At 39.0% G+C, this 13,989-nt stretch overlaps 1 protein-coding gene across 1 annotated transcript in view; it reads right to left on the minus strand.

Annotated features, from left to right (window-relative positions):
• Window positions 1–13,989, minus strand: part of GRID1 (glutamate ionotropic receptor delta type subunit 1) — a 287,235-nt gene that overhangs the window by 111,309 nt on the left and 161,937 nt on the right. The window contains exon 3 of the mRNA XM_059851173.1: window positions 2,212–2,265. Within this exon, the coding sequence (XP_059707156.1) occupies window positions 2,212–2,265 (54 nt within the window). The remainder of the gene's footprint in view (window positions 1–2,211; window positions 2,266–13,989) is intronic.

Genomic DNA, 13,989 nt, shown 5'->3' on the forward strand with positions numbered 1-13,989 from the left:
AAACAATACCAAGCTATATAGTCATGCTTCCTATGGCAAGTTTCAGGTCCTCGTTGGCTTGATGAGAAGTGGAAGACAGAGCACACAGTAAGCAAATCTCAGTAGCCCAAGCTGTCCAAAGCTCTTCAATAGTTCCCTGAAGTCCAAAAGCCTGTTTACAATCCAGTGCTCTTCATATAAGGAACCTCCATGGAAAAAAATTGACCCTGTGCTCTCTTCCTGCTACTGCCCCTTCAATCAGTCAGCCCTACATCCCTCTCTCCTTGCAATGGGATCATTAGGTCACAGGGTGAACAGGGAAGTGCAGGGTCCTCAATCTGCCCAGGATAAAAAAAGGACTGGCTAAGGTTTTGATCCCTTTCCATAATGGACTTGTACTCTCATGGAAACACATCTAAAAGAGCTGATTTGACTGTTGGGAATGAAAAGTTAATTCCATTCCACAAATCACAGTAAGAATCAGCATCATCTTTTCCATCAAATATTCATGCGCTTCCCACTACCACTAATTGGAAACATGCACATGGAAAGCTTAATTAGTCTGTCCTCTTGCTAGCATGGAGGGATGCACACTTAAATAAGAAGCAAGCCCTAAGGAACCTCCAAATTTCCATCGATGCATCCATGGAGATGCTCAATGCACCTTCTTCTCACAGCAGCTTTAAGCACACCACAAACTCCAACACTTCAGTTAAAGAAAGGACAGTCATGGCATTTCCTCTTCCTATTACCTGCAAAGATTTTTTCCAAAGCTTTGTGAGTCTGAAAAGCTTCTCTAATTGTCTGTTTGGACTGAACTGCATTTTGAGATATTTATAAATTATGTGCACTGATATTTTTCGCTAGAAATTTATACTCTAAATTCACATGCTGCTCTCATAGTTTCCCTACCCAGTCTTTAGCCACAAAGAAGAAAAAAACAAAAGCATCCAAAAGAGAGGCAGAACTGACACCCTGTGTGATTTGTTTGTGTGTGTACGAGTGTGCACACATTAGTGCACAGGTGCTGAAGGCTTTTATCACAATGTTTCAGATTCAGGCTTCGTGAAGTGAATTTTAACATCTGAACAATAACAGAAGCAGTAAAAAATTCATAAACACTCCCTCTCTATAAATGTTTAGGGAAATATGCACTGCATTATCTTTATGTGAATATAAACACTGACTCTCTGGGCATCTTGCTGATGTTTTGTAGTGGGTCATTACAGCAGCTGACAAACCAGGAGGTACTTAAATGTGAAAAGGACTAGAAAGAATTTATAAAGCCTTTACAAGCAGGGATTTCACTCGCTTTCCCTAACCCCTATTTAATTACAGAGCCTGTCTAATGCCATACAATACAATTTATAGTTACTATTAAAAGTTGCCTATCCAAAATTATTAGCTAGGTGCAAAGAAAGGAGGGAGAAATTAACAAAGGAATTGGCCATTAAATGAGAGGCTATGCATTTATAATATAAAAATAAGACCGTGAACACTGTTCTTTTTAAATTATATACTTTGTATCTTTAAATAAATCATGATTAAAACAAGGGATTTATAAAATACTGCCATTTATCAGTGATTTATAAGTTACTATATACAGTACAACATTTCATTGTTTTTGAAACAAGAATCTGAACAGATTCTCATTAGGGCATCATGGCACTAAGGTAAAATAAATAATCATTGTAGCAGGACAGGATCCCATTTGCTGCAGAGAGAAACATTACACTTTGAATATAATTTATTCTGGATGTTGGCCAATACACCAACACAGTTCTGCACTAGAGAAAGCCTGTGTGTCATGTAAATACATATTTGAATGGACTAAGCTTGCAAGGGCTCTCTCCTCTCCAAGCATCTGTGCGCAGGCTTTCACAGCAGTGGAGGGTGAGCTTCTGCCAGAGAGAAGCCTGTGTTTGAGATTTCTTTTGAGATATTCTCTGCTTCCTAAATAGCTAATGAAATAGTGTCAGCAGGAAGGTAAATGCAAGTCTCCCAGCTGCTCTGAGGTATATTGGAAGCCTTATCTTGACCTCTGGCGTTCAACCTATGCCAATTCAACTAAGATACACAAGCAATGACACCACAGTGTTTGAACTTTGTGCCATTCAAAAAGCAAAAATGCTACATGTATGCTCAGTTTGGTGTGGCAAAACATATGAAACAAAAAAAAAGATGGTGATGAGTGAATGCAGCAAGCTGTGTTTTCTCTTTTGACTTTCTTACCTCATTTACATAGACCCAGTGACTATCCTTTGATGCAAGGTTGGTTTCCACAGCCTACAAAAATAAAAAGAAACATAATAATAAAAATAAACAAAACATGGAAAATATATTCCAGAAAGAACTTATATAAAAATGTACTATAAAGCTCATTTTGACTGTTTTCATTGCTACTGACATTGTTTCTGTATAGTTATTTTCATCTCTTCCTCTGCTGCTTCATGGAACAGTAACTAAATAGAGATAGCCATTTTTCTCTGACCTCTTTTCCTAAACCAAAGTACCCTGTGTCCATGTACCCCAAAGGCACACTGGGGGAGGGTGGTACATCAGCATAAGGGATCCTGTGATGAATAACTGCACAGAACATGCAGTTCAGGAGACCTACCTTCTCTAGGACAGATCTAATGTATCCTCTTCAGCTGTGTTTCTTTTCAAAATGCCTCCCAAAATATATTGTCTCTGGCTCACTACACCTCTGATAGTTTATCTGTTAACTAACCTAGTTAATTAAAAACATGACAGTGAGACGCACAAGTGTAGTTCACACATTTATATGAGAGTTCATCCTCTCCTCATATTTACATAAGGTTCAAGACAAAGTTATTGTTTGCATGGTCACGTTATTGTCTTCCTGGTATGAACTTGGATAATCACTACATATTCTAAAGAAACATCCCATCTCAGCAGTTTGCATATTTATCCGTACATGTATAACTCACCGGGAAGCTAAAACTGGAGCAGATTGCACTACTAGTACTGAGAGAGAACCTCAGTTGAAGGATCTCACAATAAGTGTCCTCTTTGACATAGATAAGCTCATTTCAAGACACTTAATAGTCTAATAAAGTGATAGCAAGCATGGAGAGATGTACTCTACACTGACAGTGATATTGTTAATGTCCTGCTTAATATATGGTTAAACAATTACTGCAGCGTGTTCATCTCTCCTAATAAAACAGTGCACACATGTATTTCAGGAGGCAGCTCATTACACGGTTTTGAATGTTCCTGCCTTCAACAACTTCTTTCTTCTGTGCCAGTATGACCCCATTTATTGAACAGATATTCTTATCTCTCTGTTATAAATGGCCCTATGAACCACTGAAACGAACCCAGTTAAAAAAACCTGCAAACAAATACAAATGAACAAAATACTTCCAGTAACTGGTTTTTAACCTGCATAATTTCCACACTATGTCAGAAAAAGACTGCAGTGGTACTCAGAGGCTCTGTAGACTGTAGCACTGGGCTGAGCAGGAACATCATCAACCACCTTTCTCTTCAGAACACATTTGCATAATAAGCCTCTCAGATATTTAGTGTCAGATGGGATGAATCACCTTCTCTTATGACACTGACTACAGATGACTGGCTTAGAATAAACGCCCACGACTTCTAAGGCTGCACTGGAATGACAAGAGATCCATCCTTGATATAGGCTAAGGGATATCTGATTCATTCAAAAAAATGAAGTAAAACTTCACTAAGTAGCCAACACCAGAATCTTTCACATTAATCTTAGCTTAAGCTTTGTCCTTAAAAAAGGTATAAATTACTTGCCTAAGTAACTGTGTTTTAAAATTTTGTTCATTTGTGTAGTCTACACAACCACAAGAGAAAATTGTGGGCAACACACGTATCTCCCTTTATTTCTCGTGTTCCCAACCTGAAATACTCCTTTAAGGAGACAAAAATCCTAAGAGAAACTGCAAACTCATTGAAAGAGGAAAATCAACACAGACAGAGCACAGTAATTCTCTTCATCATGAAGAGCATTATCCCCTTGGTAATTGCCTCCCTTGCATTTCTTTTAAGCTGGGAGGAACATTAAGCTGACCACCTGAGGAACAGCAGCTTTTAGGAACGATAGCAGTGATGAACAGGGGGGCAAAAAAGTGTACATTTTCTCCCTATTCACCTCCCAAATATATCCAGACAAAGCCAAAATAGCCAGGTGCTGCCACACACAGAGAAAGAGCAAAGTGCTGCTAGCATTAGCAAAGCAGAATTAAATAATGCTCAGGTGCAGAGTTATTGCACTGGCTACATTTAGTGATTCATCTGCAACAGTGAGCAATTTGTATGAATAAATGCTCAGTCTGGGGAGACGCAAGAGCCAGGGAATTTGAAATGAATTATCGTATCTCATTCTTCTGGGTTCACATATCTGGGCCAAAGTTTTTAAAATGAGGTGCCTAAATTTAGGCTGTTAAAGAGTTTATCTTTAGTCATCACAGTGCCAGACCACTCAGCGCTCCTCCTACAGAGCCAATGGCTCTGCATTCTAATAGCTTGAAATGTATTTAGCAACATCACCGTAGGTAGTCAAGTCTAAATGGCTCTAAATATCTTCTGTTCAGAACTACAACACATAGACTGAACTGCTACTCGAATTGAAAACATGCTGAGAGGGAGCTGAAACTTCCTGCATTTTGTACTATATTTACAGACTTGCAATCCAAAGAAATTTTTTAAAAAACCCTATCAAAAAACCGCTCTCAGGTTTCAAATTTCTGATATCACCAGTCTATTGCCAGAGGCTCATGAAAGTTAAGCAGTGTGAAAAGCAAGGTCCTGAAGACCTGTGTTATCATAAGGAAATTTAATGAGAAGTCTCAAAGTAAGAAAGAATGTTTCATAACTTAGGGTTTTTTTACTTTAAAGTGGAAAAAAATACTTGGGAAATTATAGTCACCCATTTTTAATTATTCAAGCTGTTCAGGATCTTGCCAATTGCTTGAGATTGTGTCCATCCATTCAAAAAGAAGACAAATTGTCTATGAAACATCCTTGAAGGACCTATTCCATCCTACTTGATAAATGTACCCTATATAAAGAAAGTAGGCTATGAATTTGTGAGATCACTGTGCCTAAGTAAAAGTGTTGCCATCTATTGGGGAAGGATTTACAGGTTAAAGTATGCTATAGTTTTGTATGGAAAAATTATTATTATAGATGTAAAATGTCCTAGTTCTTTTTATACTTTCTATATACTTGGGGGTCTAGGTGATACTTGGGAGTAATGCTTCAAAACACTTCTATAAAATAGAAAAACCGCTTTTGAGATAAACAGCACAATGGAAATTAAAGAGCACACATCTTTCATTTGTTTCATCTCAGAGTAGCAAATAAATCCTAAAAATTTGGAAAAAAAGGAGTTTTATTTGAGACTGTGCCCTTCTTCCTCCCCAGCTACCTTTCAAGAGCCAAATGTAAAATGCAGAACCTGAATAAGACAAATGTAATTCACTCAGTGGACCACTACAAGTGACAACATATAAACTATACTATCAGAATCAGGCCAGAACTAAAAGATGGGAAGGGGAGCAATGAATTCAGGAAACCATTTAATTTCTCAGTAGTAAGCATTTGCAAGAGAAATGAAAAAGGAAGAAACTGAAAATCAAAATATGACCATTAAGATTTCAGATCTCATAGCAACACTGATAAAAGGGTAAGAAGCCTCATGAAAAATAATCAAAGATAGTTTCACATACGTAGTTTTGTTTACTTTTAAATGTATAACTTAAAATAATTTACCGCCAGTAATCCATGACAACATTTTTTTATTGGAATACAGTGGAAAACAAATATTTACATTGCCTTTATGAAAAAGTAACTCGGTTCATTATTTTATCTAATGGCAGTTGCAGGATTAAAGAAGTTAGGAAAGTAAGCAATACATATTGCTATGTTCAGAAATAATTCTGCAGAGGAAAAAAAAAAATAAAGAAACAGAACCAATCCTTTCTTGACCTTCTCAAAAAATCCAAAACAGAAAACCTCTCCAAGCATATAATGACTGGGCAGTAATAGGGAAGGCTCTTTTCCACAATACCTGGCTGCTTTGCCAGGGTCAGCACCTTGCTGTTAACAGCAAAAAGCTGCATAAAAAGGGATGCAGGCATGAGTGGCCGGGCACAACTGAGAGGAGATGCTGGGTGTTCAAACAGACCTGGACAGGCTGTGCTCTAGTGGCAGCAGGATGTGCTGAAGAGTTCAGAATGACATGCAGCAGCGCTATAGTTACAAACCTGCTGTCTCCTCCCTGTGCACCCAGGGGAACAAGCAGTAGGAAGGTCTGGAAGCCCTGCAACCAGCCCTGGGATCCTAGAAGGAAATGTCTTGCAGATGGCAAACACAGATGTTCCTGTTGTGTCTCAGTTTTTGGAAACAAAGGTTGCCACCCTGAAATCCATGATACAAAAGAACCACCAGTATGTTTTGCTAGGGGGGATACCAAAGTAGCAAAAGTTATTACTTGCACATCCTGCAACTTAATGGTGAGGATAAAGAGCATCATAGCTTTCCACAATGAAAAAACAAAGCAAAAACAGGGCAAACTGGGGAGTTCACAGAAAATAATTTGAAACAGGTGTCCTAAGAGACACACTTGAAGAACTCAAACCCAAATCTCTTGCAAACGGCAATGATTTAACTCCAGCCAGCAACTAAGTACCATGCAGCAACTTGCTCACCTCCCTCACCTGTCCCAGTGGAATAGGGAGTAAAATCAGGAAAAAAAATAAAGGTTAAACCTGTGGTTTGAGATAAGAACAGCTTAACAACAACAACAAAATCTTTGAAAAATAACCGTAATGAGAAAGGACAGAACAAAGAGACAGAGAAAAATAAGCCCCAGAATGACAATGATGGACAATACAGCTCCACCCCACCTGCTGACCAATGCCCAACCCTTTCCTGAGCAGCCACCAGTGCTCCCAGCCAACCCTCCCTAGTTTATATACTGAGCATGATGTTCTATGCTGTGGAATGTGCCTTTGGCTACTTTGGGTCCGTGTCCTGACCATGCTCCCTCCTGGCTCCTTGTGCACCTCCTCAGGGGCAGAGCATGGAAACTGAAAAGTCTTTGATTTGGAGTGAACGCCCCTTAGCAACAACTACAACATCAGGGTGTTAGCAGTGCTGCTCTCACAGTGAATACAAAACACAGCACTGAACAGCTACTAGGAAGAAAAATCAACTCTATCCCAGCTGCAAGCAGGGCACGAAGAGATGACTAATTACAGCTGTCATCAGGGAGCAGATGCACTGCATTGCAGTGAGTGCTACGTGTCACCCACTGTCCCCCGACCACAGCTCCGGGCCTCAGTCTCTGTTACAAAGCTCCTCCTCCACAGCTGCATTCCCACTGCAGACCACCCACCCCGCAGACCCTTACCATGCAGAAAGATCATGGCCAAGCCCCAGGGTGCCTATGTGAAGGAAACTTCCCTGTCTGAGCATCCAGGACCCTGTGGCTGTCACACTCACAGCACCTGAGTGACAGCTGGGGGACAGATGGACACCTGCACCCCCCCACTCACACAGACCAGGTTTCCTTACTGCCTCAACCCCAGGTTTCCCATGGTAGTGGCTCAGACATCCCAAACATAAAAATAATTTAATCTTGGTACAATAACAAAATAACAACAGCTTGAGCTTGTGCATCTGAGGAGAGACCACAAATGAGGGAACCCTTGAGTTTTATCCTCTCACAGTGTAAAGAAGAGGAAGTCTGGGGGTCATTAGCTTCTGCCACGTCCCTCAGCTGGCCAGGCCACAAGTCCCTGGGCCCCTTTTCATGCCAAGGGTTGTCAGTTCAGGGCCTTGGGTCTCTGGCTCCCACTCAGAGCTCCTGCACCAAATGCCTCCCTCAGCACTGAGAGCAAAACCCAGCACAGAACTGCTGGCCATGGAGCATCTGAGCAAACAGCCTGCAGAACAGCTGAGCTCTTCATAGAGAACAGCATAACAATGATAGATAAACCCATTCTTTACTTTTTAAACTTATTTTAATTGTTATTCATAAAGAAGGTGAGGAAAGGAGGGCTTGGAGAAGTAGTCATTTCTAAATCTCAGCCCTTTGCAAATCTTTCATAAGGGATCAGTCTCATTAATTCATTACCTGCTCAATTAAATATAAAACTCCTGTTTTCAAAAGAAAAATTGTTTCCAGCTCTTGTCCAAAGTAAGTTTGCTTCCAAAAGAGCTTTTTTTTTTCCTTTTCCCTTCACATCTTTGGATAAATTTTTTGATACTGTGTTTTCTTTCCCCCATCTACCAAGAATAAGAAAAAATTTTAGAACCATTTTGAAATCTACTGCAGCAAAACTACAGTACAGGAGAAAAAAAAAAAAAGGCACTGTCTTCTGTATATAATTTTGCAACCTGAGTCAAACTTAGGTCCAGCTGCTGAGTTTCATTGTGGGAGACAGATTTGGATTTTTAAAAATAACTTTGTTCTTGATTTAAATGTCCAGGAAAACATCCTGAGAATCAGGAAACTGGTTTTGATCCCAAAGAAGAGCTACAGACCAAGTTTCCACTGCAATACAGTAATTAATTGGACAATATCAAAGTGCACCTGTTTATCTGAGAAACTTTGTGTATGTCTTGGATACAAATAAGTTAAGATAACAGATATAAAAAAGTCAGTTTTGGTAGAACAGATGGGTTCATTCTATATCCCCTAGATATCCAACTTATATTTAGAAAGCTCTTCAATTAAAATAGTGCAGTTCTTGTCCAGGTGTGACTTGCATAGGTAATAGCACTTCACAGAAAAACAGCTTCTCTGTACCAGTGACTGAGGTTTTAGTACTTCCCTAGAACCTTCTTTCCTTTGTATTTTAAATAAATACCTCTTGGCCCAGTATCTCCAGAGGAGCATTATTAGATCAAAAATAAAGAAAGCATTACTAGCCACAATAAATGAATTATTTATAGAAATATTATAATTTTTGTAGCATACTAAAGACCACTCCAAACTGATACTATTTCTATAGTTTAATTGTTAACAGTACCATTAGAACACAAATTAAAACAAAAATTACCAGTACAACATCCCAGCTCTAGATAAAACTTTTTAAAACTAAGATAATTCAGACTAAGAATCTTGAAGATAACAACTCAGTTGCAGTAAACTGGATCAAGCCTGTAGGTTCATTTTTATTACTTAATACAGGCTAACTAAAATTTCTAAATATTTTTTCAAAGTGGACTACGAAAATTTTTCTTCTCTAAACAGTAAAATGGGAATTTAAAAAGTTTTCATGATATATTTTTGCAGATGAAAAATTCACTGAAACTGTCTCTTTCTAACTGAGTCTCATTTTCAAACAATTTAAACTTTTACTAAAAAAGTGTTGCCAGAAATTCCATATTCTTCCTTCTTTCTCAAGTTATTCCCAGAACTGTGTATATACATGTTTTTTCCAAAGCACCGAGCAGGCTCACCTGTGTTTCCCTGATCACCACACTGATGGAATGATGGAATTCATTTTACCACACTTACACCAGAAGCTACCAGTTCTGCCTCCTGGTACATAGGAGCTTCCTACAAGCCATTAATGAACCACAAGCATAGCATGTCTTTACCATCCACATTTTTTGGTATTTCTCTGTGTGTATGACTTCATTCTTGGTCCATCCTTCATAAACACATTACTGATGGCCCTCTCTCAGCAGGGACCTTTTTTCAAGTTATGCACTGTTACATCAAAATATAAAGCCTGATACTTCTGCAGAACTGCACTGCTGAGAAAAGCTGTTCTTCCCTCTGTGGTCCTGATGAAGCTCAAGTAATAACTGAAAGGCTATCACGAGATCTGGTGGCATTTTAGCCATTGCAGGCTCCTCCATTAATATGAGCCTATAAACCTGGCATGTTCAGCCTGAATCTCCCACAAAAAGAGAGGCCAAAATGGTCATGGAGATCTCTACACTCTCATTAGTCTGAGTCAGCTCTCCAGGGTTCTTGCTCCCCACAAACTCTGTAATGTTTCATTTATGTTCTGTCCAAACGATATGCAATGGTCCTGTCTTGACCTCTGTCTCAGTTCCTTCACAAGATAAACAACTCAGCCTAATGGGGTGGGGAAGAAATATAAAAAAGAAGGGTGGGAAGAAGGAAGAAAAAAAAAAGAGGAAAAAAATAAAATACATCCCTGAGCAAACTCCCAAATACCATTCATAACTGAAACCCATTTTTGGTTGCTAACAAGGGATTTCACAGAAAGACTAAATTTGACCCAAACCTTCACCAGCTTTTAGCACAGACCCCTGGAGTTGATGAATGCTAATTAGAAGGTGTCCCTGACAGTTTGCATTTATCAACACAATTTGATAACAGCTCAAACCACAGTACACAATTTAAAGTTTGCACTGCACTAGTTGCCTGTTACTTAGGTCATAGTTGATCGAAAAAAAAAAATACACTGAAGGAAACCTACATAAAAGGTAAATGTAATCAAGAGAAATACTGGAGATGGAAGAAAACTTTAGGAAGATTGTGAGAAGACTGCTGAAACTTCCTCGAGCTACACAGCTGTACTGTTCTTGAGTAACTACGGTAATACATGTGGCACTGCCTATCGTTTTAGCCTTAATCATTTCAGTGTAATGCACTGGGATTTCTGTTTAATCAGATTCCCATTTCATACCTAATGCTTATTACAGTCAATCTCCACTGCCATTCCATTTAGTGCACATTCCACTGAACGATGCATGAAAATACTGCACATGGAACTCTTCCAAAAGCATTCAGTAAGAATGTACTCTTCAAAGCTCAAATGTCACACAGTGTTTATAAACATGGTAACTGCTGACCATTTAACTGCATGGCACAGCAGTGACACTGGATAATTGCACAGCTGTCAGAAAGCAACATTTCCATAAAGACATGAATCTAACGGTAACTAAGGAACAAAACCTCACAGAAATATGGTACTTAAAATTTTACCACAGCCACATGCCAAGTTAAATTTGAAGACCCAATAAATTCTTTTAAAAGAATAACTAAATTTTGCTCACTTTGAAACGGACTTTTTTTTTTTTAATAATAGGTTTGTACATCTATATTCAATTTAAAAGCCTTCTGCTTTTTAGAGACATTTACAAATTTTGTAATGTTTTGTGGAGAACAGTACACATCAGTCACACTCCAAAGAAAAACCAAAATTCATCAGAACTCCCCAGCATGTGAAGGTTGGCTTTTTATTTATTTATTTATTTGATTTTCCACCTATCTTCCAATAACAGAAGAAATTTCCATTGAAACAATATAGCAGTTTGTCTTCTGTTTGGAATGCCTACAGGAGATTGACTGGACATTGGTTAAAAATGCTTTTTCAGGCACAGACTCTGGGCAAAAAATCCTTTTTTCAGCATGCAGGATTGTTCTGGGTCCTTGTAATAGGCACCATTCCACAGTCAGGGTACAACACTTTCAGTGCATACCACCAGTCCCATTCTCTGTGTTTTCTCAGCTCTGCTCAGAGCAAAAGTTTAAACTCCAGCTCCAGCCTGCACGTTCAACTACATAGAGTTTGCACAGAGGTTTCCAGAGTTTGATCTTTTGTCAGGTATAAACAGCAGATGGTAACTATTCCATTAAAGATGCAAACTTCTTACCTGACATGCACCCAACACCAAATAGTGAAAACCCAACTTACACATTTCTAATTCCCCCCTTCAAAAGGCTCATACCTTGTTCTGATAGCATGACAGCTGAACCTCTAAGGGTCACATACCACAAACTGTGAAATGAAAGCACCAGCTATTGCTTGAAGAGACCACATTGATTTTCAGGAACTTACAGTTTAATACTGATTTACTGTCTCTACTGCAAAGTTGCCAACCACACTGCAAAGCTGTTATTTAACATAGGTTATGGGGTTTTAAACTCTAGGAACTTGGAAAGATTTATCAGTATCAAAGGTTACCTTGTCCAATATCCATATTTTCATCCATTCACATACATTCTATCTCTTCCCTTAAATTTTTTAAAAATCATGTCTGGTTTTAAAGGAAAGATGGCAATAGTCAGACTGAAACATAATCGCTTTCCAAACAGTCCTTTTCTGCCTACAGGACGCTTCTGCTTTAAATTGCAAAATAAATACATAAATAAAGCAAAGTCTTTACAGGTCTGAGGACCTTCTTGTCAGTCACAGGGTACTTTACATGCACAAACAGTGCCACAGGCTGTGTGAGCATTAAAGAACACCTGAAAAATCACCTAAACCCTCTCAAACCACAAGAATTTTGCTGGCCAGCCCTGCCAAGAGGAATGAGTATTTGCTGTTCTTCACACTGCCTGAGGATACAGGCCTGCTGTGCATTTGCCAAGTGAGAACTCTCAGGATGCTGGAGGAGGAGGGAAACCCTTGGGGAGCAGCAGCAATGGTGGTATGGAAGGGCTCCCTCTCCCTCAGTATATCCACAGTCTTAAAGACTTCATGCAAGGCTTTATGAGCCCATGAGGGGCACACAAAGGCAGCAGTCACCCAGCACAGTGTGCATGTACAGCTCATGCCAATGGGAAGCAGACACAAACAAATTCACGTTTTGTTCACAGATTTTTCTTTCAAGCAGATGTTCAAATATTCACCACTTGGGTCCAATCCTGTGATGTTGTGTGCCTTTATATTCCCAAAGCTTTCAGAGATACACTGGAAGCCCCACAGTGATCTCATTACTGCCAGTCTGCATCAGCTTTGTCTTTGGCAGCAAAAATGGTATTAAAAATATACATTACAGTAACGGGGCATGAGCAGATTTGACTGGAAAACATAATTACTTTTCCTAAAGGCTTGCACACAGTTATTTAGAACCGTATGGGAAAGTTACTAATTAAAAAAAAACAACCATATTTCATCCTTGGAAAAAATTGCTGCTTCGTCTAACTAACACAAGCTCACACAGTGTTTGTAAAGTTATAGACAAATGGAGTTTTGAGACTGAACCTTTCCACACTGTCTGTGGCAACAGCTTATATTCTGACTCAAGGGACATCTGCATACATTACAGACTATGCCTTGATTCTGCTCTTGAAAATAAGTAATTTTTAGCATTTTAAGCAGTGACATTTTCCCCCCATTGTTTCTGAGGCAGAATTTAGACAAAACCCAGATTTTTGTTAGAATTTTCATGTACCCAAGTTTCTCTACAAATCCAGAGGAGGAAAAAAGGGAAACTAATAAGTTTCTAATTTTAAAATATGAGCTGGTTTGACTTGTGATATACTACCCTTAGCACTGATTTCTATCAATCCATCCACACAGGTGTGAAAGGATGCACAAGGGAAATTTCTATAAAGTTTAATTAAAGTAGTCTACACCTCACTGACAAAAAAATAATGTCCACTATATGGTACATCATTTATGCAGGATAATTTATGTAGAGGACTATCAGTCTATGTTTTAAACCTCCAATTATCTGCTTATGGAGAAGAAAACCAGTCCGCAAATATTACAGAATGTACAGAGTTTTAACCTAACAATTATGTTTGTGACAAGTTATGACTAGAAAACACAAAATTGTTTCAGTGTATATCCCATTAAAATGGATTCAAATTTCAGGCTAATGTATGGAAGCATCCATCAAGTGGTAATTTCTTTTTCTGAAGGTGAAGTGACAGCAGCCTGTTGTGTAACAATACCACAAACAGTGCTGAGCAAGGAATTTAACATGAAATCCATCATCCTTGAGGGAAAATCCGTGGGAGATGGAAATAAGGACCAAGCCTATTAGCTCTTTTCATTAGGGTTGTGCTGTGGTCATTTTTCTCTGTTTGCAGAACCTACTTAGGCACACCAAGCCTTTGAGCAAGGCCATGCATTTGACCACACATTACAGGTACCTTCAGCTGCAACTGAGACTCTTCTCTGCAAAGAGAAACTGAGATGCTGCAGGGAGCAAACAGACAAGCAAATAAAGAGACCTAGAAGAACTCAGAAAGCACAGAGGAAGATAAAATCCAAGGGCTGAGACCTT

This window comes from Haemorhous mexicanus, chromosome 7 (genome assembly GCF_027477595.1).
Source record: "Haemorhous mexicanus isolate bHaeMex1 chromosome 7, bHaeMex1.pri, whole genome shotgun sequence".
In the NCBI taxonomy this organism is placed as follows: Eukaryota; Metazoa; Chordata; class Aves; order Passeriformes; family Fringillidae; genus Haemorhous; species Haemorhous mexicanus.